At 43.2% G+C, this 23774-nt stretch overlaps 3 protein-coding genes across 10 annotated transcripts in view; 2 read left to right on the plus strand and 1 right to left on the minus strand.

Moving 5' to 3' along the window:
- rheb (Ras homolog, mTORC1 binding) overlaps nucleotides 1-17598 on the minus strand; it is a 30978-nt gene extending 13380 nt beyond the window's left edge. The window contains exon 1 of the mRNA XM_061838543.1: nucleotides 17423-17598. Coding sequence (XP_061694527.1) covers nucleotides 17423-17456 — 34 coding nt within the window. The 5' untranslated portion in view covers nucleotides 17457-17598. The remainder of the gene's footprint in view (nucleotides 1-17422) is intronic.
- Nucleotides 11264-12163, plus strand: LOC133511410 (leucine-rich repeat-containing protein 30-like). Its single transcript, XM_061840296.1, has one exon. The coding sequence runs from the start codon at nucleotides 11264-11266 to the stop codon at nucleotides 12161-12163; it is 900 nt and encodes a 299-aa protein (XP_061696280.1).
- Nucleotides 17599-17639: 41 nt separating the features above from the next.
- Nucleotides 17640-23774, plus strand: part of LOC133510523 (receptor-type tyrosine-protein phosphatase mu-like) — a 211748-nt gene continuing 205613 nt past the window's right edge. For all 8 annotated transcript variants that reach the window (XM_061838533.1, XM_061838535.1, XM_061838534.1 and 5 more), the window contains exon 1: nucleotides 17640-18103. In XM_061838533.1, coding sequence (XP_061694517.1) covers nucleotides 18028-18103 — 76 coding nt within the window. In that variant the 5' untranslated portion in view covers nucleotides 17640-18027. The remainder of the gene's footprint in view (nucleotides 18104-23774) is intronic.

Consider the following 23774-nt stretch of genomic DNA (forward strand, 5'->3'; position numbering starts at 1 on the left):
ACGCGGTCTAATTCAGAGCCTTAGTTGCCGTTTTCAAAGCGGGAATTTTCTCTGTGCCGTCCCGCTGCTGCGGAACTCATTAGTAAATCTTATCCAGCTAACCCCACTGCCCTGCTGTGTAACAGAGCCCCTGTTTGTGATAATTTACAGGAATATGCTCAAAAGGTCTCAAACCAGACACAGAGAAAACTTTACTTTTATTTCTAATGTTTCGACCGTTAATGTGTGTTGGTGTCAGCACGTCGTCTAAGAACCTGCTGTACCTTAAAGACAATTTAGTCTTCAAAAAATGTTTACCATGTTTTCGTAAACAGTTTTATTTTTAGTGAACTGGGTGTCTACTGTATGTTTTCAACCATTTAATTCGTGGGCAGCGTCCCATTTCTGGAACATCATGAATTTCACACATTACATCCTTCAGTACATCAAAATATTTAAGCGTTTTAATCTGATTCTGGTTCTGGTTTTTGGGACGATCTACACAGAAAACCCAAGTACCCTCTCGAGGGCAGCGTCTTATAAATTAGTAAAGTTATCATATAACTTAACCATAAACGAAAAAGAAGTGTTATTTCCTTGATTGTGGCCTGTTAGGTGACTTTTATCTCAATAGGGCAAAAAAATTGCCACCCTGCCCATGAATGGGTTAATTTTCAACAAGCACAACATTTGTTTTGTAAACATCCATCTGTCCATCCGTTTTCATAGCCGCTTATCCTCATAAGGGTTGCGGGGAGTGCTGGAGCCTATCCCAGCTGTCAACGGGCAGGAGGCGGGGTACACCCTTAACTGGTCGCCAGCTAATCGCAGGGCACATCGAGACAAACAGCCGCACTCACAATCACACCTAGGGGCAGTTTCAAGTGTATAATTAATGTTACACGTTTTTGGGATGTGGGAGGAAAACTGGAGTGGCCGGAGAAAACCCACGCAGGCACGGGGAGAACGTGCAAGCTCCACAGAGGCGGGTCTGGGATTGAACCCGGGACCTCAGAACTGTGAGGCCAACGCTTTACCAGCAGATCACCGTGCTGTCCATTTGTTTTGTAAACACAATTTTGCTTTCTGTGAACTAAGTGTGTTTTTGTCAACAATAAGAAACACTTTAGCCTTCAAATCAAACTTTTTGTAAAGCTCCTTTCATACATAGTCTTCTTCTTTTCCTTTTGGCTTGTGACGTTAGGGATCGCCAGATCATGTCATCTTTTTCCATCTAAGGCTATCTCGTGCATCTTCCTCTCTCATCCCATCTGTCCTCATGTCCTCCCTCACAACATCCATCCACCTTTTCTTTGGTCTTCCTCTCTCTCTTTTGCCCGGAAACTCCGTCCTCAGCACCCTTCTACCAACATGCTCACTCTCTCACCTCTGGACACATCCAAACCATCGAATTCTGCACTCTCTAACCTTGTCTCCGAAACACCCAACTTTGGCTATCCCTCGAATTAGCTCATTTCTAATCCAATCCAACCTGTTCACTCCCAGCGAGAACCTCAACATCTTCATTTCTGCCACCTCCAGCTTTACAAAAAACTAACAGCAATATAACAAATTAAAAACCCCACGCAAGGACACACACACACAACCATACAAACACACAAATGCGTTCATACCCACAGCGAGTATAGTTGCATGGCTCTCCAATGCGGAAAGGCTAACTAATTATTACTATTAACCCTCTCTGGACCAAATAACATTTTGCAGAGAAAAATCTGATATTTTCAGAAAATGATACTCTGGTCTTAAAATTCTCAATTATATTAAACCTCTTACAAATTTGCAACCCGTGCCCGGAAAGGCAGCATCCACACTAAGAGTTGTCACGGCCCACGACCCCCAGAAACCACCTCACCCCCAAATAGACCAGGGTAGACTGTGCACACTTTGCATCAAAACCATGTATTTTTAAGACAATTAAAGAAAAAATGTAAATGTTAATGTTATGTACTGTCAATGTTAATTTGAAGATCATTTCGAGACTGAAATTAACCTACATGTTTGGTAGCATTAAACACAGATCGATCTCAGTCTCACGGAAGGTGCTTACAGGACCTGTCATCAGAATCAGTCAAACTGACTGCTATACTCGCAGTACCACTAATATCAGTGCTGTGGGACTCATTTAGGCTCCTCGGTGGTATTTCATCAACCCGTCTGTTGCCGTCACAACCACATCGGCGTCATCTCTTCTGCTGCCTCAGAAAACTGTGATGCAGCCACTCGGAGCCCAGTTAGCTTCTCCACACACACAACAGATGCGATCTTGATACGCAGGAGTTACCTGGATCAGGCGCTCCCCTGGGTGTCGTTATCGTCCATTCATCATGTCGGCCCAGTTTGTTTCGCCGTTTGTATCTCGCCAAAGCGCTAACTACTTATAGTCAGCCTGGAGCAAGATTAGTAGATGACAAAACTGTAGAATTTCATTTCTTCGATAAGGAAGGATAATCATCCAAGAACACGGAGGATGCCTATCTCAATTGTTTGGGCTGCCTTATCGACTAGCTTCAAAGTTTTCTAATGCCGACGTTATAATAACTCCATTATTTACACTAGCAAACACCCCCCCACCACCATCAAAAACTAGAGCATTTCAAGTCAACCCTCAAAAAAGAACAATTGCAACTAAAACAATTTCACATCACATTATGTAGAAACAAAACAAAAAGCTGAAACAATAAAATTAATTAAACGATACAAATAAGACACAGCAAGCACAGAAGCCGTGTTCAAAACTGTGGAATAAAAATTTTGAGGTGGATTTTAAAAATAAATGAGAGGGTGTTTGTCTGATGGTCAGTGGAAGGTCGTTCCGTAGATTCAGACCTTCAAAGATTCTTTGCTTTCATAATGCTCCATTTAAACAGGAGATGTGTCCACCGATCTCAATATTCCTATATGCGACTCGTGAAAAATTGATCATGATTAGCTCACCCGCTTCTACTTGCTATGCCCCGTTTAATGGCCCCAATCCTCAGAGGGCCTCGCGGCATGAAAATGTCTAGTTTCTCTGACCCTAACTCGTCCCGTCTTCTGACCGAAGGAGTTTCCCCAGTTGGTGGTGTGGCCTTCAGGGAGTCATGTAGAGACAGTAAGGAGCTCAAGTGTTTGCCAGGTACTTCTCACACTTCAAAAAGCCTCATTGCAGATTCTGTGGTGGCGAGGCCTTGAAGGTAATGAATGAGCACTTGAAGGTATGTAAAGCCAGTGAAGACCACATCAGGCGCAAGTGGACATGCAACTGAGATCCATTACATGAGCTGCATTCAGAAATGATGCCCTTTGCTAAAGACTGGAGAACGTTTAAGATGTCGGTCTTTCGATAGGGTGAAACTGAAGCTTCACTGTATTTCACGCTTGCAAGTAATTGTTATGCTTGTGATCACACGGTTAGTCCAAGTGCGACAGTGACTACTGTGTTAATCTGAAGACCCGGCGTGCTGAGACTACGCCATTTCTCATATTGGTTCCGATACATAAGAAGAACAATTCTTTTTCAATTTTCCATTTCCTATTTTTAAAAATATATAAATAAAATAAATAGATAATAATATATAAAACCAGGGACAAGTTGAAAATAAACTAAAAAAAAAAAAAAAAAAGGAAGAAAGTAACCACTACCACATCCACACTAGTGAAAACATACAAACACGTGTATTCTTGTCAAAAATATATTTCCATCACAGGTCACACCTATACCCGATCAGTAGTATTACATTAAAGCTGGGAAAATTTACACGCAACAAGAGTTTCACATCCATCCATTTTCTTCACCGTTTATCCTCACGAGGGACAAGAGTTTCACAGATTGATATAAAATTGGGGGGAGTGGGTCTGTCAAAAAGTACATGCATAAACCCCCAAAAACATAAAAATCTCAAGGAGTCAGACCCAGACTTGAAAATTGTTTTGGAACTAAGCCATGTTGGTTTGAAGCATCCATTTTGAGGAAAATTACAGGGCTTTTTAACTCCTACTCGAGAGTCCCAATCGGAAGCTTGTATGAGCAAAGCTAGATTGGGAAGCTCCTCCCCACGTCAACATTTGCAAAACTTTATCGTCATAAAGTGTTGCTTAATAATATTCCTCACTTTCCCACTCTGTTAAATCATTCTATATAATTATAGTAATGGCTTCTTTATACATCCGCGTGTGGCGCTCCTTTGCGTAGTTTGCATTTATACTCAAGGGCAACCCATGCGCTAATTTTTGAAAATGTACTGCAGTTCTTCTCCAAGTCAGAGGTGCCGCTACGGCTAGTTTTGGCTAGGACGCCACAGGGTGGGGTTTCCTCAGCACATTTTGGCCATTTCCAATTGTTGTTTTTCACTTTCCTTTCCGTAACAAACAACAAAGTAACAAAAATTGCGACCGTGGAAGCCCGTTTGCTTGAATAAATGGACCCACATAACGACACGATACACTTAAGGCTGAAAAATCGATCGAGAGAGCAGGGGAATAGCTGGGAGGAGCAGTGGATACATCATCACAACATGTGACTAAAAAGGTCCAATCATGAGAGGTGAGCTCAGTGGCTTTCCCTCTGCAGCAACTTCTTTTGATATGTCCGCAGCAGGCTACGCACATGCTACACAGAAGTGCTGCATGGGGCAATTCCCAGGTCATGTGATGCTCTTCGGGTAAGCTAACCTTGCCGAACTGTATACTGGAAATGCATTGCCAGTTAGAACCGGTTTAGACAGAAACTCTTTGTCCGATGTTGTGCAATACGTTAGATACCGCCCATGTTCCGACATTAAGACAAGATAAAACATGTGTGCGCTCTCTGTACCTTTGCACTTGTGAGCTCCTACAGCCGTTGTCTGTAACTCATAATATTCTGTAAGTAAAAAGCATCGAAGAAACTGTTCATCATCTCCAGCCTGTATTTGGATAACTAACATTCTCACTAACCGAAATTTAATGAACACGCGGAGGAAAGAAGCGTCCTCCAACAGTACCCAAAAGTAGCTCTGTTTTAAACTGGTTTTCCTGTTCTATGGTTATTGTTGCACAGTTCCTATTTGCCAACGATGGTACAATTCTGTGTTGGGATCACACAAAAAGACATCTAAATCTAAACTGGTGGTGCAACGTCTCGTTCCTGGCACTAATCCATTGTATTCCTGTCCACATATCCCTGAGCATCAAATGCATTATCAAGAAAGGATGCGCTCATTTATTTATATGAAAATTGACACCTCAGCTGTATGGTGACACCACGTCCCGCAGCAGCAACGCGAGGCTCGGATCACACGGAATCAAATATGCAGAAAAGGCTTCACGTGCTCGAAGAGGGTTTAGCAAGAAGCTGGACTTAGCGAGGGAGCTCAGTCAACGCCTTGAGAGATGTCACAATGACTTGTCGCCGTAACGTGACCACTGGGTTCATTGCTCTTCATTAAAAACGCGTCTTTTATCCCATGCATGTGTTTTTTTTTTTCCACGCACCCCGGAGGAAGAAACGTGGGAAAACAGCTTGACATTTAAATGACCATAAAATGGGATCCGCTATTCCTCGTGCATTTGCGAGACACTTTTTTTTTTTTTTTTTTTTTTTTTTTTTAATACGGCGTGTCATTAGCGCTGAAATGAGAACCGGCACAGTTGCACACCCCGCCGGGGTGACAAATAAGATCTTCTTTGAGGGGTTATGTAGTGCTATAATAACTCCGCATGGTCTTACCCGTTGGAGATGCACTAGGCAATACTAATCTGATACAAAAATTCAGCATCAAAACGAAGAGAAGGCTCAGTTTTGATCAGGAAAGTCAGAAAGACATTTATTAATGCGGCTGTTATTTAATTTAGACACGAGTGGGTCAATGTATTTGAAACAGTTGTCAGAACGATGCATTATAGATATGAAACAATGTTGAATGAGTACACCCTTTCAAATTATTTTCTTTCATCAAATGATCATCAAACTTTGAAGCCATGCTCAGATGGCAATCGGCAAAAAAAAAAAAAAAAAAAGAAGAAGAAAGATCCCTTAATTTTTCACAAGGATAAAAACAATCGCAAAAACGCATGTCGAGGCTGGGAAAAAGGAAATTAAATTATCCTGGCAATAAAGCTGAAAAACAGTGACAATATTCAGAATTTTTTTTGATGGTGAATCCTCATATTGGTCAACCCTTTATACTCTGGCAGCAAAGGTGGCATTTGAAGGATATTTGCAAATTGAGGCACATCTGTGGGTCGTGACAAGCGGCCGAAATGAGCTTCCTCCACAGGGTCAAGCTCGGTCATCGGGGGGGCCTCAGAGTCCAGGCGCTGCTCCTTCGCATTGAGAGGAGCCAGATGAGGTGGCTGGGGCATCTGATTTGGATGCCTCCCGGAGGCCTCCCTGGTCAGGTGTTCCGGGCATGTCCCACTGGAAAGAGACCTCGGGGAAGACCCAGGACAAGCTGGAGAGACTACAGTATGTCACTCAGCTGGCTTGGGAACGCCTTGGGATCCCACCGGAAGAGCTGGAAGAAGTGGCTAGGGAAAGGGAAGTCTGGGTATCCCTCTTGAAGCTACTTCCCCCGCGACCCGACCTGGAGAAGCGGTTGAAGATGGATCGATGGATGGATGATAGTCTGTCAAAGTACTAGGTTTGGACGTCTCGGCTGTTTCAAAGCAAAACGGAACTATACTTGTTTAATTTCAAGGACACCTCCTTGAGACTTTTTTTGCAGATCTGGTTATGATAGACGTCCACCAAATTTCATGTTGGTTGGTGAAGCTGGTGTCTAGAGGTAATTAACACTTCTGAGACCACTACCATATGCCCTTTGAGGGGTCATTTTCTGAATTACCAGATTAACAGCATTTTTAAAAAAAAATGTTTTGGGTCTTATTTTGCCCCACCGCCCTGAAAATGTGATTCATAATTTAAATGATATTAGGAGGTTCAGAAAATGAATGGATGGCTGGATACATGAAATCCAAAAGGGTCTTCACACAGATGAATCTTTGGGCCCTGATATTTCAAAATACAGCACGGGTATGATAAATGATGAAAATGAATCAATTCTACTATTGAATCACTAAAGTAAAAACACCATTAACAATATCAAGAACCATTCTTCTTCTGGCCTTGATTCATAATCACTACTGGGCTTTATCATGATTTTAGGTCATAAACTCAGTTTCTACTCACCAACCGGGTGTTATAAAAAGACCGATCATTTATTTTAAAACGCGCAGCTGCGACAAGCTACAGCGCACTCTAACCATCTCTAATGTCCAATTCAGCAAAGTCAGTATTCCAGCTGCCACTCATAAGTGCTGATGTAGCTGGCAGGCAGTGCGGCGAGTATCCTGGAGTTGGAAATGGCTGCTAAGTCATCCAAGTTCTTTTGATTATCGAGCACAGCCAGAAATGATGACTTCGGCCAAAGTTAAATGCGGCCTCCGTTCTGTAGCGTCTGCTGGAAAATTGGATCAAGTCACGTTGACCAACCATAATAGTTCTAACGTGATGAGTGACGTCTGGATACGAGAATCATTCTTGTCAACTTTTGCCAAAGAACATTAATTATTAATAACGGTTACACGTTTCTGAGGAAAAAAAAATATTGGAACGCCTAACCTTGCAAGAAGTGATTCGTGTAATTGCGTCTTCTGGCAGTTGTGGGCGCATTTAAAACTTTAAACGCAGTTCCTCCGGTGTGACACTCTGAGCACTCCTGGTGCTAAAAAGTCTCCTTGTGATTAATGCGCATGCGCGTTTATTTTGTAAACATCCGACCAGTCTGAAACATCCCCATCCATGCTTCAACATGTGCCATTCGACAACTTGTCGCCGAGTCTTCATGTTCGTCTCAGAAAGACGAACACAGCGAACATACATATATGTGTATATCTTTTTTATCAACTTTTGTTTTAAGGTTAGGTTATAACATATGTTGGCTCCCTCAATGTAGAAGAAGAGGAACTATGAGACCGGGTGATTTCCCAGTAAGCATCTGCTACGTACCCAGAGTTCCCCTGTTAGTAACGCATGCGCATTAATCACAAGGAGACTTTTCAGCACGGGGGAGTGCTCAGACCGTCATACCGGCTTTTGCTGGGACCTTGTGGAGTTGAGTTGTTGAGTTCATTCAATCCCTGCCATTTTTCAAATGAGAACCTCTCTCACTCCCATCCATTTTAGATAATCTTTCAAGGCAGACAGAAAACAAGGTTCCCTCGCTACTTCGAGAGTCACTTTTGCGGATTCACTGCTTTGTGTCCCCCCCACACACACACTTTTCGCGGGTGGTTCTGCTCCTAACCAACTGTGAAAAACGAGCTATTACTATATTGTTTTCTACGGCTATACATACATGGCACCTACCAAATGAAAGATTAGACTTCCATCATTCAAACAACAACAACAAAAGTCTGTTTCTACCTTTTTCTGTTCTGGAGTAATTTGTGATCGGACAGACAGGTTTTATCAAAATTCCTCACTTCCTTTTGGCTTGTCTGGTTTGGGGTCGTCACAATGTGTCATCTTTTCCATTTAAGACCATCTTCCTCTTCCTCTCTAATACCCACTGCCCTCATGTCTTCCCTCACAACATCCAATCAACCTTCTCTTTGGTCTTCCGCTCGCTCTTTTGCCTGGCAGCTCCATCCTCATCACTCTTATAGCAAATTACAATCTACCAACCCGCTCTTCTGTGGACGTGTCCAAACCATCGAAGTCTGCTCTCTCTCACTTTGTTGCCAAAATCTAACATTGGCTGTCCCTCTAATGATCTTGTTTTCCAAGTCTATCCAACCTGCTCACTCCTAGAGGGAACCTGAACATCTTCATTTTCACCAACACCAGCTCTGCCACTCTCTTATCTGTACATCATGGCTGACCTTACCACTGTTGTATAAACGTTTCCCTTCATCATAGCAGAGACTCTTCTGTTACATAACAGACTTGACACCTTCTGCCAGCTGTTCAAACCTGCTTGGACCGGTTCCTTCACTTCCTCACCACACTCACTATTGGTCTGAATTGTTGACCCCAAGTATTTGAAGTCGTCCACCCCAACTGTCTCTTCTCCCTGGAGTCTCCCTCAGTCTTCCCCCCCAACCCCCCCTCATTCATGCAAATATGTCTTTGTCTAATCTTCATTCCCCTCCTTTCCAGTGGATGCGGCTACTTTTCTAATTGTTCCTCCACCTGCTCCCTGCTTTCACTGCAGATCACAATGTCATCTGCAAACATCATGGGATTCCAGTCTAAACTAATCTGTCACCCTATCCATTACCACTACAAACAGGAAGGGGCTCAGAAATGATCCCTGATGCAGTCCCATCTATGTCCATTGGATCTGCGAGTGCGTCCACGTGCATCTACAATGAATAAATTGTTTTCATATGATATGCAATAAAATATGTGCCTTTGTACAAGGGCACACAAAATTCACTACAGGAAATTGTGGTCTTTGCTACGGTGGCCTTGGCTCGGGGTCTTTTTGGCCTCAACTTTTTGTTGGTGTGTTTCAAATATTTCAGTTTGTTTATTTAGCTTCCCATCAAGCCAACTTGGTGGGTCACTGTTATAAGGTGCCTGACTTCATGTGCATTTCTTTTTCCACATTCCTGAGTGCTCCATGCCTCATTTGCTGGGACCAATCGTGTCACCTCTGGTATTGGGTCAACTGTAATTTATCGGATTACGCAGTTACCAAAAAATATTTTGCTATAGTGTTACAGTGTGGAAGTTCCCCATCTCACTCTGTCTCATACACACACACAATCACCTTTTAAACGTATATCAGATTATTTGATGATTGTTCAAGATATGAAGTAGCATTTTGTCGGGATCCAATAATCAGATGAATCCAGATCGAGCTCCGACTCACTTGTCTCCTTCTCGTCCTCCTCAAAAGTGCAAAACGGAGCGTGATCTCCATGAAGCAAGCAGCCCGGGGGAACTCGAAGCTTGCTAGGTGGTGGTGTGTGTCTTCTTTATCACCGTGCGCCAAAGAGTCATAAAGTCTTTATTTTCTACTCTTCTCACCTTCGTTGATGATGATTTCTTCCCCAGACAATCCTTGATTGTCAATTGTCTTTCTTTCTTGTTTGTACATGTTCACGACTTTCCATTACCTATTTTGTTTTGCAAGGCAATAGGAAGGTAACACCCCCCCCCCCCCCCCCCCAGGTCTTGTTCTCTTATTATATGCACTTGTGCCATCTAGAGTCAATTTTTACGGGCATTAAAATTGCTCAGACTAAATCTTTTGGTGAGGAGTAAAGTCAACACCTTCTGTTGTCTATGGAGTAAAAAAGGAAGTAGAACTACAACATTGGGAAAATAAGATAAGGTTGTTTTTTAATGACGTACAACTATGCCTTTGGTATTAAATGAGTTATAGTTTAGGGTTTCATGGTGATTTATCAAACACTTCTGCCTTGCTCCGCCTACACATAATGTTAAGTGTTTGGAGTTTAGTGTCGCCCATATGTCCAGGCCTCAGATTTCATTGCAAGTGGACAAAAATCTCCAGAACAAGTTGATTTATGAAGGTCCAATGGTGCCCGCTTCAAATTCAAATCCCAGACATCCCGTGTTTTTTCAGGCATGGGTTCTTGAAAATCTCATGATCGACATGTCTCCAAAATTTCATGTTGCAAGGAAAAACTGTCTTCAGGAGATTCATTTTTCCCAAAATCTGTGAGGGAGAGATTTGCCCTTTTAGGGACCAGATGAAAGCCATCATCCTGCAGTGGAAGTTTCCGGGAAGCTTAGCAGGAATGTTCCGTGTCGCACGTCTGCAGTGGAGGCTCTGTTAATGCCTTTGAGAAGTGCTACTTCTGCCTCCTTGGTGTCAAGTTTAAGTCGCGGCAAAACATCCGTCCTGTTTGAGAGTGCGGACAAAGGAGATTACGTATGGTCACATGTTGTGCCTTAAATCAAAAGGTCCCCCCCTCCTCTACCAAGGGACAAGGGTGAAAAGATCAACACAAGTACACAAATTGTCATGTGGTGTGTGTGTGTGTGTGTGTGTGCCCCCTGTGTCTGAGTATGAGGTCATGGCATTGATACAGAACCCACCCCCGCTTGCAGAGTGGGTGGGGAGCATGCTTCTATCTGTGGACCTGACAAGTGACAGGGCCAGCTGGGGAATGAAACCCTGTAAGACACATACTGTCTGGGGACAAGCAAACCGTGTGCAAGCCCCCCACAGTGGCGTGCAGCTCAGAACACATTCAGCACTAGCACCACTGATGCGGTCCAGAGAGCAACAACTCAGCATCAGGGAATCACACCCGGACACCCGTCGCAATGGGCGGGAAGCAATCTCATGGGTTCTCCAACAAGGAGCTGAGCGAGACCAGCATAATACAAGGAGGCCGGAGAAGCAACAGCAGCGACCAGACCAGCCTGTCCTCAGCCGCGGAGAAAATCCGCAGACACGCTACGGTACACTTTGGTTACAGCACCCTGAGCCTGTCCATGCGTGGTCTTGATGATGCCCCGGCCGAACTGTGGGAGCTGCGCGATCTCCAAAAGCTCAACCTCTCTATGAACTACCTCTGCTCGCTACCACCAGCCCTCAGTGCCCTGGACAACCTTGTGGTGCTTAACCTGTGGGGCAACAACCTCACATGCCTGCCACCCGAAATTGGCCTCCTGAAGAAGCTCCGTGTGCTCTTCGCCTGTCGCAACCGCCTGAGCGAGGTCCCAGAGGAGCTCGGCTCCTGCACCTGTCTGGAGGTGCTCAGCCTGGCCAACAACCAGATTAGCGCCCTGCCTGGTAGTTTGGCAGCCATGCGTAGCTTGACCAAGCTCAACCTAAGCCACAACCGCATCAGCCACATCCCTACTTGTGTCTACAGGATGAAGGGGCTGGTCTTCCTCCACCTGGCTTGCAACCGCCTGGAGACCATCGCCGACCAGATCCAGGACCTGGTCAATCTCAAGATCCTTATCGTGGAAGGGAACAGCATCCACACACTTCCCAAGACCCTGTGCTTCCTTGAGTCCTTAGAGCTCCTCAATGTGGACTTCAATGAACTGCAAAACGTGCCGGTGGAGATGTACTTGTTGATCAGGCTCAGGAGGTTGGCTTGCCACCCTTTGGACAAGGGTCTCCATATTATCCATAACCCCCTGCTCAAGCCCATCAAGGAGGTACTGCAAGGAGGACTAAGCTCCCTGTATAACTACCTCAAACCAACGTGAGACTCCATCAACAAGTGCGACGCTGGACGCACGGGTGCTCACGGACACTACATACCTGCCCGATCACATATTCCACAATCAGTGTTACATCACAGGCCATCTTGCAGTAACACAAATAGATTTCAAGTATCGTTGACTGTAAATAAACACGTACAAACGGCGACCATGCGCGTGATGCAGAGCATGTCAGTTGAGGGTTAATAGGAGGTAGCAAAAATTCACAGGTCCACTTTTGGAGGCTCGTTAGTGGTGAGTGGTTGGCGGGGTGACAGCTAACAAACACATGGTCTGTCGCAATCAGGTCATGGGGATCAGTCAGTGAAAAGTACAGTAAAGCATGAAGGGAAAAAATTATGTAAGAAGGAGGAGATGAAGATCTCCAGTGTGTGATACATAATGGGAAGATTCCTAAATGACTACTTGAGTATGCAATGGAAATATCAGTGAAGCTGTTGCTTGGACTGAAAAGTTATTTGTAAATAAGTGTTAAAATGTGAAGTTGTTGAAGGTCTTTTAGTGTCATGGGATACTGCAATAGTGGTGATCCAATAGTAGGTACAGTAAATGCAGTAGTATCACCAATAACTGAATTTATTAGAAACAACTCATATTGGCAAATCTGAATATATTTTCATGACTTTAAGAGTTTTTGTGACCTAATACAAAGGAAAAAAAAAACCAAAGTATTGTCGATATACCACCGATAACCATACTTAACATTTATGAGTGGATGCATCATCAAATTGTTAAAGATGGAGGAATTTCCATGGCCTCTGTCCAAGTCGATAAAGGCCAGTTATCGCATTTATAATATTCTCTCAAAATGAAGGTGGATGCATCATCAAATTGCTAAATCGGAATGACTTCTAATTACCTTTCCTTTCCATTACCTTTTTGTGATGAAACTCAAAGTACACACAGTGTCATTATCACTCTATTACTACTTTAAGTTTTAATACAATAAGTTGTAAGGTGTTCTAGTTATATTTGATGAGGTTGCAGAGCGCATACAGACGAAAAAAACTGAAGCAAAGGTAACGAGCAGTGTTACAAATCAATAAAGACCAAAGTTGATAGCGTGGTATTTGGATCATTCTTGCAGCACAAATATTTAGTGGGGATAGTATAACATGATTAACTTTCCTTGTAGTTAAGACACCCCCCCTTCAAAAAAAAAAAAATGCATGCACTGTATATCGGAGAAAAACAGATTCAACAAGTGTACTCCTCTTTTTTTTTCTCCTCACCAAAATGGATTAACTATAGTGCAAACTCCTACAACATTACTGTATGTGCATATCAAATGAACGCAAAAGAAAATTTCTGGCAGTGTTTCTGCATGGCATTATAACAAAATTTCAGAATTGAAATCTTATTTGGCTGATTATTTGATGACCCTTGACACATACTTCCGTCATGAATCTGGCACAGATGTTTATAACCGGGTTTTTTCACAAGAAGTATTATATTATTACTGATTTGTGGATTTCTGTGCATGTATTAACCATACAATATAAATTTTCAAAGATTCTCCAGCGTTCGCTATCATTTCGGCACCAAGACACCGGCAAAGGCAGAAAAGTGACCTCTGCTGGAGGTTACTGGTTATTACATACATTTTCTCTCTGGCAGAATGATGACTCAAGTACTAAGTAGTCCTCCAACTAACTACTCTAGTAGGACCATCTAATACAGAGTCCATCCATTCATTTTATGCGCTGCTCATCCTCATGAGAGTTGTGGCCTACCCCAGCTGTCATCGGACAGGAGGCGTAGTAAACCCTGAACTAGTTGCCAGACAATCGCAGGGCACAATCACACCGAGGGGCAATTTAGAGTCACCAATTCATGCATGTTTTTTAGAATGTGGGAGGAAACTGTAGTAACCAGAGAAAACCCACGCAGGCACAGGGAGAACATGCAAAGTCCGCACAGGCGGGGCCAGGATTTGAACACCGGTCCTCAGAACTGTGAAGCCAATGCTCTACAGCTGCTCCACCATGCCGCCCATTGACAAAAATGTAAAATAGAAGGCTCAAGTGTGGACATCATGAGGCAGAGACAGATTTTTGTGATCTTTAAGATAAACATGGATTGAATGGGGCGGCACGGTGGAGCAGCTGTAGACGTTGGCCACACAGTTATGAGAACCGGGGTTCAAATCCCGCAGCCGCCTGTGTGGAGTTTGCATGTTCTCCCTGTGCCTGTGGCTGTTTTCTCCGGGCACTCCAGTTCATCCCAAAAACATGCATTAATGGAGACTCTAAATTGCTCCAAGGTCTGATTGTGAGTACGACTGTTGTCTGTCGCTACGTGCCCTGCGATTAGCTGGCAACCAGTTCAGGGCGTACCTTGCCTCCTGCCCATTGACAGCTGGGATAGGCTCCAATACTCCCGTGACCCTTGTGAGGATAAGCGGCTTGGATATTGGAAGGATGGATAAATTGACAAATATTTTAAGTGCGTCCGTACCTCATATTTCGTGATGATGCTATAGGTCTGCTAATCTTATACCTTGTTCTATTAAAACAAAGTAATTTGTCTGTCTCAAATCCTTTCCTATCTCACAGGTGGTTCCATTTCCTGTTCTACAGTTATTATTTTTGGCATCAACTTTACCAAAATCACGTAAAAGCCCCCCCCCCCCACACACACACACACAAGAACAAGACCCGTTGGAATGGGTGCATCCAATGTCACACAAAATGAATTCTGTATTTTGATTGACTTCAGGCATTTGTTGCAGTCCAACTCCAAATTCTACTACTTTCAAAGTATTATTTTGTAATGTAGATCAACTTAATAGAAATTATTTTGAGTACTAAAAAAATGTCAGTGAAATTATTGAATTATTGAATGAATATTGAAGGCAGGGCTGAGCGATTAATTGATGTTATTGATCAACTCGGGCATGTTTTTATGGATGACATTCATCCATCCATCCCTTTATTTTCACCGGTTATCCTCACGAGGGTCGAGGGGCAGGAGGCGGGGTACACCCTGAACTGGTTGCCAGCCAATCACAGGGCACATGGAGACAAACAGCCGCACTCACAAACACATCTAAGGGCAATTTAGAGAGGCCCCAATTTAAAATTGTGTAAAAACGTTAGTATCGTTGCTGGGTGCCTTTTGACAGCTAATCAATGCCACACGGAGCCTTTTGACAATCAAGAAGGATAATATAAAAGAAAGCCTCCCCGTTGCTTCAAGTTTGAAGCCGTGCCATTGAATTGCACGACACCAAGGAAGCCCTCCCATGTGGCACTTGTCAACAAACAACACTACACTTGATTATTACCTCTCATTTACCTCATCGTGTTTGTTTAACGGATTTTCGGCCCCGGTGCAGGCGGTGGCAGCGGTATGATGGAGGAGTATGGATTTCATGACGTTGCTGTCAATATCAGCGCTTGAGCCGCGCACATTTTTGGTCAACGCGTCTCACAAAGCAAGCGGTTGTGCTCTAGCTGGTATTTTTGTGCATTCTTGCTCATTTATTGGACGTCGGCATGGCAATGCACAACGATCCGGCGGCCGAAATAACTACGAACCATGTCGGCCTTGTGTCACCTTCTGCATCAATACGGGCATTTATAATTTTAAAGTTCATGTTTTTCCTCCATCATTACTTTAAACCTTTAAAAAAAAAAAAAAGTACCTGAGCATACAAAACATGAAATCTTCTTCTTTTCCTTTCGGCTTGTCATCTTTTTCCATCGAAGCCTATCTCGTGCATCTTCCTCTCTAACACCAACTGTCCTCATATCCTCCCTCACAACATCCATCAACCTTTTCTTTGGTCTTCCTCTCGCAGGTCCATCCTCAGCACCCTTGTACCAATATACTCACTCTGTCGTCTCTGGACATGTCCAAACCATCGAAGTCTGCTCTCTCGAATCCTGTCTCCAAAACATCCAACTTTGGCTGTCCTTCTAATGAGCTCATTTCTAATCCTATCCAACCTCCTCAGTCCAAGCGAGAACCTCAACATCTTCATTTCTGCTACCTCCAGTTCTGCTTCCTGTTGTCTCTTCGGTGCCATTGTCTCTAATCCGTACATCATGGCCGGCCTCACCACTGTTTTAGAAACTTTGCCCTTCATCCTAGCGAAGACTCTTCTGTCACATAGAATACCTTCCGCCAACTGTTCCACCCCGCTTGGACCCGTTTCTTCACTTCCTTACCACACTCACAGTGTATCATTAACCCCAAGTATTTGAAGTTCTCCACCCTCGCCATCTCTTCTCCCTGTAGCTTCACTCCTCCTCCTCCTCCTCCCTTCACATTCGTTCAGTTTTACTTCGGCTAATCTTCATTCCTCTCCTTTCCAGTGCGTGCCTCCATCTTTCTAATTGTTCCTCCGCCTGCTCCCTGCTTTGACTGCAGATCACAATATCATCTGCGAACGTTATAGTCCAAGGAGATTCCAGTCTAACCTCATCTATCAGCCTATCCATTACCACCGCAAACAGGAAGGGGCTCAGCGCGGATCCCTCATGTAATCCCGCCTCCACCTTAAATTCTTCTGACGGATATCCATCCATTTTCTTCACCGCTTATCCTCACGAGGGTCACGGAGAGTACTGGAGCCTATCCCAGCTTTCAATGGGAGGCGAGGTACACCCTGAACTAGTTTCCAGCCAAACGCAGAGCACATACATACATACAGCCCCACTCACAATCACACCTAGGGGCAATTTAGTGTCCATTTAATGTTGCATGTTTATTGGAATGTGGGAGGAAACCAGAGTCCCTGGAGGAAATCCACGCAGGCACGGGGTCTTCTGACACACACACACATATATATATATATATATATATATATATAAAAGATGAAATGCTGTGAAAAACACCATCTTTATCTTATACTGCATTTTCATTGACTCTTTTAATAGTTATCCTTTAATACGGTTTCACGGTATCAGTTATGATTTATGTACATTGCAAGTGTCAAGATTGTGAGTTGTGCATTCAAAAGTTTAGAAAAGTTAAATTAAGTTCACGTCTAAACGTTGGAGTACATTTTAGGGTTATCCTGAAATTTCACTTGAGAGATAATGTAGCTAACCCTAATACACAACAAGAGAGTCACAAGAGTCAAAGTAAAGCCCGTTATCGATTAAAATAGTAAATTTAACTGATAGTTTTAGTTAATTTGCTCATATTTAAGCATAAATATGTACGGATTAGCCACGAAACAAAATTATCGATTGTAAATTTCCCCCCTCGTTATTCTTTTCTGGCTTAATGACTTACCAGGTGTGTAGCCTTGTAAAGAAGACGACGCCATTTTGGGAAATCGCTTTGATCAAACCAAAAGCTAAATTGCTCATAAAAACACCAATACAAACGGACAGAGTTGAGTAAAATACGAAAGTGATGTCAAATATAGTTGATAGCAGTTCTGAAAGTAATCCACAATTGTACAAAAGTGCTTGGTTACCTGAAGGGTTTCGCCCAGCTCAGAGCATGACGGGGGGGGGGTTCGCTCCTCCGTCTTCCCCGCTCACACGCGCCCTCTTTCGGCTACACGGCCCCCACACAGCGGCGAAGGCACCACTCACTCCATCCACGCGCGAGTGTGCAGTATCAGGACTCGCTCGTAGTCTTCCTGCGAGTGTGGACGCGGAGCCGAGGAGCGTGGACGCGAAGAAGAAGCGGCGGTGGCACCGGGCGACGACAGCCCGCTTATAAAAAATAAAATAAAAGACCACAAGGACAACCGCGGAGGTTTTGTCCCCCCCCCCCCCCACCCGTTATTGTCATTGTTATTATTTGAAGGATTCGAGCAGTCCAAGTTGTGAGACAAGCGCCGAAGAGTTGCCGTTTGCCAAAGCCGCGGTCGCCACGGCGCCGTCGACATGGATAAAGTTGTCGGTTGGGGGTTCGCCGCCATCACGCTTCTTCTGCTCTCCGCCCGCGGAGAAGTTTTTAAAGGTAAGTGAAAGCAAAAACAATTTGAATTATGAAAAGAAAAAGAAAAGCTGCGTCAATACGGGGCAGGATTCAGAACAGGTGCGACCACCTCGCCGCGTACGCCAACGGGGCCGGGTGGAGTGGGTTGACTGTTTTGTGCGCGTCTAACTTTACATTTATAAGTTGCCATTTCTAATATGATTAATCTCCGAGGGATTCCAGTGTCCCGACTGTTACCTGCTAAAATAACACGGGGAAACAAACCTTATGATTTAATTCACAAAACACTCATATTTTAAGATAACTGTTCCTGGGATTGATTTTGTGTCATGTGTTTATATTTGTTAGTTTAACTCAAAGTTCATGCAAAATTCATTTTTTTATTTTTTTTTTGTGGGGGTGTTAGGGGAGTTCTGGTTCTGCTCAGTAATGCAACGCCCGAGGATCCCTGAAGTGCACATACCGACAGCAGAAGAGGACGTTGTTCTCCCGCTGATGAGCGATAATGGAGGGCCGATATAATCGATTCATCTCCTAAATAACCCCGAATATCTCCCCCTCGAGCTCATATTTAAAAAGTTGGCTGAGCGACTACAACAAGCGCTACCCTGGGGGTCCTGTTGGGGGCAGTATTGCACACGCGTGCGGCGGCGTCGGTGGATGGAGTGATGCGGAGCAGATGGAAACTTAAAACACTTGCTGAAGAATCATATACAGTAATATTCTTTCTTAAAAATGTACTATTTATTAGATTGTGCGCCAAAGAATCCCTGAGTGAGGGTGCAGCCGTTTATTGGCAGGGGGCTCCCTGGTGGTGCTGGAGTTGTCGATAAACGCCCTACTAATTGCACACAAGTTTGTGTGTGTGTGTGTGTGTGTGTGTGTGTGTGTGTAAATATATTAACTAGGAAGAAATCAATATTTCAGTCTTTCCCCGGTGAGGTGACGGATCAGCCATGCATCAGGCCAGTGTGTTTGCTATGGAGGGGATGTACTAACAGCTCATGCACTAATCAGATCACGCACAGTGTGTTGGTCCACTTGGGGCCCTCAAACCCATCTTGAAATTTTACCTTTTCCATCTTTTTTTTTTCTCTCCCCTCCCTCCCTGTTGTGTGGAATCCCCACCGCCCACCCACCCCCCGACACACAAACACGCGTTTGTCTTCTGGTGCCCAGGATGCTCGGAGACAACGATAAATCATGTTGTGTTGGGCCTGGATTTCTCCGCCACGCGACAACGACCATTTTTTTTTTCCTCCCCCCTGAAAGGTTTTTCCTCCGATGTCTCTATTAGGGATGTCCAGTCGAAAAAAAGAAAAGGCTGTCTGAATCGCAACGGCAGTTGTACTATACTGTATACTGCATATTCTCCTTTATCCTGTAGTCAAATTCATTTTTACAAATTATTTCCACGCTAAATTGTGCTCCCAGACTAATTATCTCAATTTTCCATTTCTCCCGCAGTCCATTTAGGCAGGCGTTGTTGTAATTGCATAATACAAAGTAGCGAAACCAATTTTCGCATGTTAATTTAGCACCAAAGTTTCCTCCTCTTCATTTAACCTCCTATTTTGATGTCAACAGCAGCCCATCAAGGCAGCAAATTGATTGGGCTTGTAGTTTGGAATATTGCATATTCTGCTTCCTGCTTCCAAGTGTGTGTGTGTGTGTGTGTGTTTTCTTTTTTCCCCCAATAAGCACCAAAATTTTCTCCTTTATTAGTTGCTTCCTGTTTCAATGTTTGCCGCGTCCTGTTTGGGCAGCAAAACTGTTTGAGGTTGTGCTATGTACTCTTGCTTTTTATTGCCAAGTCGTAAAATCCACGTTAAAAATAACTTTTTGTTCATTTGTTGTTTTGAGCTCAAGAGCGGATAGTTTAGGAAGCAAGTTATACGGTACTGGATTGTGTTATTGTGAACGCTGCTATTTGATGTCAAGTGCTGAAACACAATTTTTTTTTTTTTTTTTTTTATATACATCAATCCGGATGAAACTCAACTCGCTTCCTGTTTACTTGCCTTTCTGATTTCTGAGTATTAGTTGGATTTGGACTCTTGCTTACACTTTTGCTGGCATGTAGTTTATTTTTTTCTTCCAAAATCATCCCACAGCAAACTTTGACCCCTACTTCAGTCCATTTAGGCGGTTAAGTTGTTGAGCTTGTACTGTGAACGTACTTTGTGTTCTTCTATCAATTAGGTGAATATATTTTCCTGAAAAACGGTCCCGAGCCAACCTTTTGTTTCTTTGGTGTCTCTATCTTGAGCAGTCCAATTAGGCAGCAGACTTTTGGAGCTTGTACTAATTAGTAGAGAAAAAACATGAAAAAATATAAAAACAATGCTCTGAAAAACTCTCCTTCTTTACTTCTTGTTTCGAGTACTGTAATTTCCAGCCTACAAGCCGCGACTTTTTTCACACGATTTCAACCCTGCGGTTTATGCGATGATGTGGCTAATTTGTGCTTTTTTTTTTTTTTTTTTTTTAAATAGCCGCAAGGGGGCATTTGAGTGGAAAATGAAGAACGAGACCAGTGGAAAATATGTGGCAGGAAGTGACTTTTACCAGCCCTTTTAGCGCTGGGCTAGCGTTAGCGCTGTGCTAGAGTGTTGCTGCTGTGTTACTGGCGTGTCTGATATTCCCTGCTAAAAAAAAAAATTCTATAGAACATTTCTAAAGAACTATAGAACTTTAGGACCCAATTTCTACAGAAATTCTATTGTTCAATAGAAATTATGTACAAAATCACAGCCAAAGTCCTATAGAACAAGTTTTTCTGTACAAATACTATAGAATTTTTTTTTTTAAGTAGGGTTTACCGGTATGTTTTATTTTAAATGGCCCCATTAGTATTAGCGCAGCGTTAGCGCTAGCTTTAGCGTGGCGCTAGTGTTGCGATAGTGTTAAACTCTTTCTGTGTACCATCATTGTAAAGATCTCATTTTCAATGTGGGTTTCAATGTGAGCACTTGCGGCATGTACACGGCTGCGCCTTATGTATGTACCAAATGGTATTTCCTTTACAAATGTACTCAGTGAGGCTTGTAACCAGGTGCGCTCTGTAGGCCGGGAATTACGGTACTTTATCCACATCAACCTGTTTATGGAGGCCTTGAGGAAATGCACACTTTGCCTTCTGGTGCCAAGTATTTGAGTAGTAATATTTAAATTGATTCAAAAACACAAAATCTTGCTCCTATTTAGGGGGCAAACTTAGTTGGACATTAACTGTTAGTGTAACTTTCACTCAGTAAAGTTGCTGTTCCTCCTGCTTGCATTCCTTTTCCACGGTACAGCAAGCCATTTTGGCCGTTGGGATATAACTAATTTCCTCCTCTCTGTATATAATATCTCTTGGGACCCACCGCATGAAATTCCAGAGAGACGTGTTTTGTTACATTGCCCATCGTTGTTCTAGGGACGAACCACGCGCCGATCACAGCTAGTCATTCTTGAGCAACTCAGTCGGGCCTGATTGGCGTGCACACTCAAACGAAAGAGAAGCGGCACATACGTTCCTCAGTGAGATAAACAACTTAATTGGAAGCAATCATTTAGTTCTTCGCTCATTTTTTTTTCCTCGTTCCCAGCTGACTCGGATTTAATAGAGTTTTTCCGCAAGGTGTCCTGACGGATGGCAGTTTCCTTTTGTGGGTGCCGGCGCAGAATTAATTTAAATATGCATGATTTCTTCTCCCCCCCCCCCCCCCACCAACCATGTTGGAGGATTGATGATAGTACAAAGCAGCCACTGAGGTGTCTACGTTCTTCTGTAACTTTGCTTCTCAGACACTTTTATTATGATGGTAATTAAGGCGGTGGAAAGCTTTTTTTTTTTTTTTTTTTGCCCAGTGCAGCATAAGTTTTGTGGACACCCCCCCCACAACCCCAGCGGGGAAAAAAAAATTAGATTGATTGTGTTGATTTCAAATTCTGAGAAGAAACTTGAAGTTCTGAAATGCTAAGTGCTGCTATTTTAATGTCTTTTGAGCTGATGACTGACGGGAGCATTATGCTTTTTTTTTTTTTTTTTAACTGCTGGGAGAACTCTAACAAAAAAGACCCAAAACGTAAACGTGGCACATTTGCACATTATCTAGCGTCTCATGCCTCCATCTTGAATGACAAACAGGCATGTAATCTTTGGGTTTGGGGGTGATTGTATACTCATCATTCCTGACTTGAGTGCTTTTGTGGCTTGAAGGTCCGGATATAAAAATTGGATTTGAGGCGGATTAGTTTGGAAGTATAAAAAAAAAAAAAATGCAGGTTGAGGGAACGACCATGAGTTACGCGTTATGTAAACAAATCCGAGCAAAAGATTAAAGCGTGAGTTTAGTTTTCGATTAAGAAATTTTTGATTACAGTACTTGGTAACAAAAAGTAGAATAAACTAATAGTTAGGTCCCATCTAATTTGTTGCTCATATGGTCTGACACAGACATGATTTGTGTTGGGAATTTCTACTAAAATTAATTGAAGCAGGCGGCACGGTGGATCGGCTGGTAAAGTGTTGGCCTCACAGTTCTGAGGTCCCGGGTTCAATCACCCGCCTGTGTGGAGTTTGCATGTTCTCTCTGTGCCTGGGTGGGTTTCATCTGGGCACTCTGGTTTCTTCCCATATCCCAAAAACATGCAACATTAATTGGACACTTTAAATTGCCCCTAAGCTCTGAGATCTACTGACTCGGGTCAAATAGCAAACATGGTGAAGCAGGATTTAGCTATTATGCTGCACACAAATGGAATAAGTTGCCAACAGAGGTGACGTCAGCCCCAAGTGTGAATGTTTTTAAATCCAGGTTGAAAACTTTTTTTTTTCTCATGATTTTTAGAATATATCCACTTTTTGATCATATTACTTGCACAATATGCGGTGTTAATTGTCTTTTTTAAATATTTTGTTTGTCTTGTTTGTTTTGATGCCGTTTAAAATGTTTTATCTCTTTGTTTTCAAAGGCCTTTAATCATGTAAAGCACATTGAGTTACCTTGTGTATGAAATGCACTATACAAATAAATTTGCTTTGCTTTGCTAAGTGTGATTGTGTGTATGTGTGCGGGTGTTTGTCTCCATGTGCCCTGCGATTGGCCGGCTACCAGTTCCAGGTGTACCCCCCGCCTCCTGCCCGCTGACAGCTAGGATAGGCTCTGGCACTCCCCGCGACCCTCGTGAGGATAAGCGGCTAAGAAAATGGACGGATGGATTAATTAAAGTCATTGATTTGTCAACTCTGAGGTTGGCAGGTGATGCAAAGTACAAGTTTCAGCTTGTGTTTTTTCCTAAATCGAGTTGAGTGAGGGTACAAACCGTAAAGTGGACAGGGGCTTGAATAATGACTAGTCTAACAACGTAATGACGACACGCATGTCATTTCGGCATTTTGACCTGTGCAGTCAAGATGGGAATGTTGGAATTAAGAGAAGATGAGACCCATCGAATAAATTTGAAAGTAGGCCCATGCCAAACTTTGCTCACTTTGTGTTTACTTTCTGTCCCTATCACTGCAGCAGCCAGTTTAGTGTGTGACTTTATAGGCATATTTTTTTTGGTTGAATTCCATATTTGACAACCACTGTATTGCATTGAAAAGAAAAGAAAAAAGAACCACAGGGAATGTGAAATCGCTATGAAGTGAAGCACCATCACACACACAAAAAAAAAAAAGAACCCGTCCATAAATAGACGT

Source organism: Syngnathoides biaculeatus, chromosome 13 (genome assembly GCF_019802595.1).
Source record: "Syngnathoides biaculeatus isolate LvHL_M chromosome 13, ASM1980259v1, whole genome shotgun sequence".
Classification (NCBI taxonomy): Eukaryota; Metazoa; Chordata; class Actinopteri; order Syngnathiformes; family Syngnathidae; genus Syngnathoides; species Syngnathoides biaculeatus.